The sequence below is a fragment of the Hordeum vulgare genome, chromosome 3H, assembly GCF_904849725.1.
Source record: "Hordeum vulgare subsp. vulgare chromosome 3H, MorexV3_pseudomolecules_assembly, whole genome shotgun sequence".
In the NCBI taxonomy this organism is placed as follows: domain Eukaryota; kingdom Viridiplantae; phylum Streptophyta; class Magnoliopsida; order Poales; family Poaceae; genus Hordeum; species Hordeum vulgare.
In genome coordinates, this window is record NC_058520.1 from 509,140,710 (window position 1) to 509,147,192 (window position 6,483).

Below are 6,483 nucleotides of genomic sequence, written 5' to 3' on the forward strand. Positions count from 1 at the left end.
GTCCATGTTTCGTCACTGTAAGACATTTGTGATAATTTTTAAAAATCTCAAGATGTTATATCGACTTAAAAGGTGTTCACAAAAATAACATGTGCGAGAGTGTGTTTATAAGGATGAATATATGTTTGTATATGTGAACTACTTTGATCGTAAGGTGTTAGAAAAAAAACATAGCGCGTGCTTGGCGTGACAACTGACAAGCAATCCTCAAACCAAGCAACAACAACAACAAAAAAAAAAATGCAACGACAAGATGAGTTATTAAACTCCAACTTCACCAGTGAAAAAAATATTTTAAGTAAGGAATGTGGCACGGTCTTGAATGGCGATTATTCCTTCCCATAAGTACCTACGAGGTGGGCCATCACATCCATCACCAGACGAAGGTCTAGGGCCAGCCTCCCTCATCTTCTCCATATAAATACTAGTTTCCCCCATTGCAATCCTCGGCCGCGAGAGATTCCCGAACCTAAACTATCCATCTCAGGAGGGCGACTCGGTCAGTGAGGCGTCCAACGCGACGCTAACGTCTCGAGCCACGGGAGCGTCGCTTGATCCTCGAACTGATCGTCGCACGCCGGCGCGCGGCCGTCCTCCCTCTCAGTCTCACTGCCGGCCGGCTTGCACATAACAAGTGTTTTCCCAAAGATCCACCGCACGGCGTACGTCTTAAATAGATCGTCGTGGCTGTAGCTTTGGTGACATCGCGCTCCTCCTTGTTCCTTTTGCCTTGTCGTCGTCGATGGAGAAGGGCATGGACGACTCCTACAACAAGGCGGGTGGCGCCGGCGAGGTCAGGAGGATCAACGTGGTGTACTTCTTGAGCCGCGGCGGCAGGACGGACCACCCCCACCTCTTCCGCATCAACCACCTACACCGCTCCGGCGTTCGCCTCCGTGGTACGTGCCTACCCACTGCCTCCTCCTCTTCTTATCGATCCATTTTGCATGCGGCTGATCGCAATGGCGTACTTGCCGTCGATTACAATTCAGATGTGAAGCGGTGGCTCTCGGAGGTCCGCGGCAAGGACATGCAGGACAACTTCTCCTGGGCTTACAAAAGGTAAGCGATTAACTAATTTTTGGGGTGCAATCGTTTCTGACTTTTTATTTCGGCAATGTTTTATGCCCCGTTGATTTGATTAGTAGCTGTTTCCGTTAATTGATTCTCGCCATTAATAATGGCCTGTTGAAGTGCAGGAAGTACAAGGCTGGGTACGTATGGCAGGACCTAATGGACGATGACCTCATCACGCCCATCTCTGACAACGAGTACGTGCTCAAGGGCTGCGACGTGCGAGGAACTCCTCCTCCTCCTTGCGCAGACGAGAAGAAACTGGACGGGAGAGAAGAGAAGGGCCGGAAGGTTTTGCCCTGCGATCAGAAGCAGGTCGAGGAGGAGCTCCAGGTGGCGCCGGACTCCGACGAGAACTCCCCGAAGCCGCCGCCGCCGGTCGACCAGGACTCGCCGAGCAGCGAGGGCGAGGCGGCGCGTTTCAGGATCGTCCTGCCGCTGGACCTTCAGGAGCGAAAGCGGCGGCAGCAGGAGGCCACGAGAAGTGCGGCCATCGATCAGCAGGCGTTGGTGGTGCGGGCGGCGGCGCCGGGCGGCAAGAAGCAGCAGCCGGCCGCGGGGAGGGCGCCGAGGATGCGCGTGGCGCGGGTTCTCCACAGCATCCTGACGTGCGGCGCGGCCGACTCCGTGGACGCCGCTGCGCTGCAGCCCGTCGCGCTCCCTCGGCGGAGCGGCGCCGGCCGAGACGACGACGACGACGACGGGTGGCGGGACGCGACGCCCGTGTGCCCCGGCATGGACGGCTGCGGCATCCAGTGAGTGCAGTACTTTTGGATTCGATTCAATCAAACGACCTACAGTTTCTGTTACTGATTCTGGAGGACGTGGCAGCATGAACAGGAAGGCGAGGCTGCGGCGAGCCGGCGGGAAGGACAAGGCGAAGCGGGAGGGACGGAAGCGGGACGGCGCCGTCGCGGCGGCGCACAAGCCGGCGAGCCTGCCGCTCTGCTCGTAAGCCCCACTCCTTCCTCCCTCCTCCGTTGGTCGTAGAGTATGACTCGCTCGGTGATAGGTTCTCTCGACTGACCGGGTCGTGTGCACATCGGCTTAGTTCGGTGCGGGTGCTCTATCATGGATTGGGCCTGGGTACGTCTTCCGAACGTATGCAGAATTGCAATATGCAGTGTCCAACTGCGACGGCCCTGGCCCTTTGGCAGTACGAATGGGTTGACTTGGTCTTTAAGGTTAGCCCGTCGGATTTGGTGTGGGCCATTTCGTCCTTCTTGGGCCAGCCTTGAGCTCGCCTAGCTAGGCGTAAAGAAACCCCATTCTGGTTGGGGTGGGCTGGCCACACACTAGCCCTAGAAAAAGTCTAGACTAAATTCAAAAGGTGTGGTCCAGGTGAAACGTTGAGCCGGAAGTTTGTACGGCCCACCAAAGTCATGACGTTCAGCTTCAGAATTTTATGTCAAAAAAAGGCTTCAATGCTTTTTTATTTTCAGTAAAAAAGAATTTTGTTTTGTTTTGCGAGTAAATTAATTCGAGGGATCGGGGTATTGATGTCGTGCAATGATCTTCACCCCTTGCAGGCAGTGCGGGAAGGAGTTCAAGCCGCAGGATATGCACTTGCACATGCAGTCATGCAGGGGCTTCAGGGCGCGGATGAGGAGCAGCAACGGCACCCGTGGCACGGATAGGAACCACACGAGAAGCGCCAGGGCCGATGATTCCTCCCCGGAGAGACCATCCACCGGGCTCCTCCTCACTCAGTCGTGATGTGATCAATGTTCCGAGATGTAAATGTGAATATTTAGGTGTGTGCGAATTACTTTGGAATTGTTTAGGTTGGTGTTCATACAATCGAAAAAGCTACATCTGTGTAGTGTTTCTTACGATTTTTTTAAAAGGAGGATATACCCCGGGCCTCTTTATTTGGGCGATTTATTAATTATTCATAGAGACTTATAAAGTAAAACATGAGTAAGTCTAGAGCCACCATCTTGACAATACTTGTCGCTATTCCTAATCCCTTGATGTGGGGGTGTTCAATGTCCGAGGCTAATACAAACAAACATCGTACCAAAACCAAATATCTAATGTCGGATGCCCCACCCTAACCACATACCGGGACTCGGACACACCGGTCCGACTCACTCATCGAGGCAGCCACCGCCGTCTTCCATCGATCTATCTCTAGAGCAGATATTGATGCACAAACTTTGTCAGCATGCCGTTGATGCTACCATGGTGCTAGACAGCGCCATCGCCCTGCGCTCGATCATCCAGCCTCATCCATCGACAATATCCACCTACACCATGCCCCCAATACTCGTCATCCTCGATGCGGTATATACAACGCCGCACCAACTGGCAACCTTCAAACCATCGCCACTGCTGGAGCTTCAAGGAGTCCATCACCCATAACAAGTCTTCCCGAACACGAGGTCCTCCCAAGACGGCGCCTCCATGGAGGATACGACACGTAGGACGCCGCCGTTGCCCAATCCAGATGAATTTTAGACTTTCGTCCGGGAGTGGTTCAGGGATGGATAGGACAGATCTCGGCTTTGCCTCCACGAAGGGTAACAACGGCGAGTGACGTCGCCGATGCCGGGTCGAACAAGCCGACCAATGTTTCCTCTGGTCCCATCCCATAACACCAAACCTTCGTGTGCTCCTGATCCGGCAACGAGTCGAACCGCAACCTGCAAAGATGAAAGAGCCATGGGGCTCAACCCACCAGGAAGGAGGATCGAGAAGAACCCATCATAGATCTCCAAACGCGGATGATGGCATTCAAAGACAGGATCCAAATGGATCTGATCTGGATCCGACCGCACCCGCGACCATCGGTCATGCCCAACGCAACGACAACCTCGCCACAAACAGGTCGTCGTCGTCACATCTCGCACGACGCTGTCGGGTGACCAACCCGCCGCGCCACCGGACCCCACACTCGCCCGGTGCTCCTCTCGATCCCGCTGTCTCGTGCCAGCCGAGACAAAAAGGGTGGGGAGAAGACCCGTCGCCGCCCTGCCGGCCAAGCTTCGCCCAGCGACGCTGCAAACGGCGGCAAGGAGGGGGAGAAGTGGAGGAGGGCCGAGAACGACAGCTAGGGTTCCCCCCCCCCCCCCCCCGGTCGCCCGCGGGGGCGGCGCGAGGGGTAGACTTGATTCATGTGTACCTTACGTAATTTTCTTTCACCCTAATCAAACTGCCCCCACCCCTTGAATTTTGGGATGGACCCATGTGCCCAACTAACGACCAATAGAAAGCTGCCAAATGAGATGATACGTATGAAATATTGTGTAGGTGTAGCTTTAACCTTATACCACAGTTTGGAGGGAGTTCTTCCCTAAATAACTTGTCTAGTCATTTCCAACTACAATTATTTAGGTATAGAAGAAATAGAAATGATGTTGTGAAAATAGACTCCAAGAAGCTTGGAATTCATTTGCATTTTTAGTCATGCATTTCCTCTACAACCATCTCACATAGTGGACCATGGGCTAATTTTTTGGCAATTCCTATTCGGCGTTGTAGGCGCCCGTTATTACTGTTTGTGCAAACGGGCGCGTACAACGCGTTAGTTGGGCTCGACACATTTCTTTTGTACACAACCAAGCCCATCCGTTCTGTTAAATTCAAAAAAAAAAAGTGTCAGTCACGAGATCGAATTCGGGACAGGTCGTTCGAAAAGTTGTGTGACAACCATCAGGCCAATAACCCGCTTATGCACTGTTTCTTCATTTTTCTCTCTTTTTTCGGGGTTCATTTTTCTCTTTTATTTGTTTGTCAGTTCGTTTTGTTTCTTTCCTGTTTTTCTTTTTTTGCACTACTTTTATTTTTCTTAAATGTGTGGTTTCTTAGTTCGTGATCGTTTCTTCAAAACAAATGCGAATTTTCAAATTGGGTGGACTTTTTTTTCAAATGTGATGAACTTTTTCTTAAAAATATGTGAAAATTTCAAGTTTGATGATTTTTTTTTTCAAATTTGATGTTTTTTCAAAATCGATTAACTTTTGCAAAATGAGTTAACTTTTTCAAAATCAGATAAACTTTTTTGCAAATCAACGGACTTTTTCCAAAAAGTTAAATGATGAACATTTTTTGAAATTTAACGATCATTTTTTGATTTAAAGACTTTTTCCAAATTATTTCAAATAACTCAAAAATCTCAATGCTATAGTAAATGGTTTAGTAATAAATAGGGTGGCTGCTTTAGTTCTAATACATTTCCCGTTGCTTTTGTTTAATAGTGTTTTGAAGCTCTACTGGTTAAGCTAAGCAGTTAGAGGGATGAGTGGCGCGAGATCGACTCCCCATGTCGCCAATTTTTGTGGTGGTTTTTTCGCCAACGAATCCGTTCTTGGGTCGAATTTCCATGTTCATGCGTCTACATTCCTAACTAGGACCTCCCGAAATTTCTAGAGGGGCAAATGGGCTCGGGCGGGAGGCATAGCAAAGATTTGGGCTAATTTTCACTAGTTATATGGTATATGAATTGAGAACATTCAAAGAAAAATAAGTTTTCCTCACGTTAGGGTTTTGCTTCCTTCGGTGACGATTTCCGCCACCGTTGAGAACATCGCCCCTACCTCGTCTGATCCGAGTTACCTACGCTCTCCTGGTCGGGGGGTTTAGACTGAGGTTTAGGGTCTTACTACCATAGCCCGATATTGTTCTCAATCGGGTTAGAGTCTCGAAGATGTCGTCGGGCGGGGCGTCGGGATCGGCTAAGGCTGCTCCACCTGAGATCAATGATGTGCAACTACTGACGACGGAATTGGGTCTGCGGGAAGAGGACTTGAATGATGTGGTATTTGATGAGACGGAAGCACCGATGGAGGCGGCCCGATGGATCGCGTTGGCTAAGGTGAACTCCACCAAAACCTACTCTAAGTACTGGTTTTTCCGGAACATGAGATCGGCTTGGGATCTTGCTGAGGAAGTGGTTTTCAAGCCACTTGAGGAAAACCTGTACACGGTGCAATTCTCATGCCTAGGAGATTGGGAGCGAGTGACTCAAGGAGGGCCATGGCACTTCAGAGGGGGTGCAGTCATTATCAAGCCATATGATGGTTTGGCAAAACCCTCGACTGTTCCACTTGACACTATTGAGATTTAGGCTCAAATTCATGATGTTTCACCATTATACTTTCATCTGGTCCCATCCCTAGATACAAAAATTGGTGAAGTTCTTTTCACAGAGCCACTAACTCAGGATTTTGTGCGCAACTTCCACCGTGTTTGGGTCAGGATTGACATTACAAATCTGTGAAGAACGTTGTTTCGATGATCCAAGATGGTAGACGCCAGATATATAGGGTTAGATATGAGAAAATCCCGGACTAGTGTGCTGTTTGTGGTATGCTTGGACATCTTTTCAAGGAACATGGTACTGCCATCCACCACTATTGGAAATCAGTATTTTGCCATCTGCCTAGTCTTTGCCGTCTTCTAGCTGAT

At 50.1% G+C, this 6,483-nt stretch overlaps 1 protein-coding gene across 1 annotated transcript; it reads left to right on the top strand.

The window, feature by feature from the left end:
* The first annotated feature begins 463 nt into the window (after positions 1 to 463).
* Positions 464 to 2,947, top strand: LOC123441941. The gene is made up of 5 exons (XM_045118105.1): positions 464 to 899; positions 993 to 1,062; positions 1,200 to 1,682; positions 1,723 to 2,025; positions 2,604 to 2,947. The coding sequence occupies exons 1-5, from the start codon at positions 743 to 745 to the stop codon at positions 2,788 to 2,790; spliced, it is 1,200 nt and encodes a 399-aa protein (XP_044974040.1). The 5' UTR covers positions 464 to 742; the 3' UTR covers positions 2,791 to 2,947.
* The last annotated feature ends 3,536 nt before the right edge of the window (positions 2,948 to 6,483 follow it).

Bases quoted from the DNA above. Each gene is read 5' to 3' on its own strand.
- LOC123441941 (XM_045118105.1), top strand. From the start codon at position 743: ATGGAGAAGGGCATGGACGACTCCTACAACAAGGCGGGTGGCGCCGGC. The intron at 1,063-1,199 runs GTAAGCGATTAA...GTTGAAGTGCAG, and splicing joins TTCTCCTGGGCTTACAAAAG to GAAGTACAAGGCTGGGTACG. The intron at 1,683-1,722 runs GTGCGGCGCGGC...GCTGCGCTGCAG, and splicing joins GTTCTCCACAGCATCCTGAC to CCCGTCGCGCTCCCTCGGCG.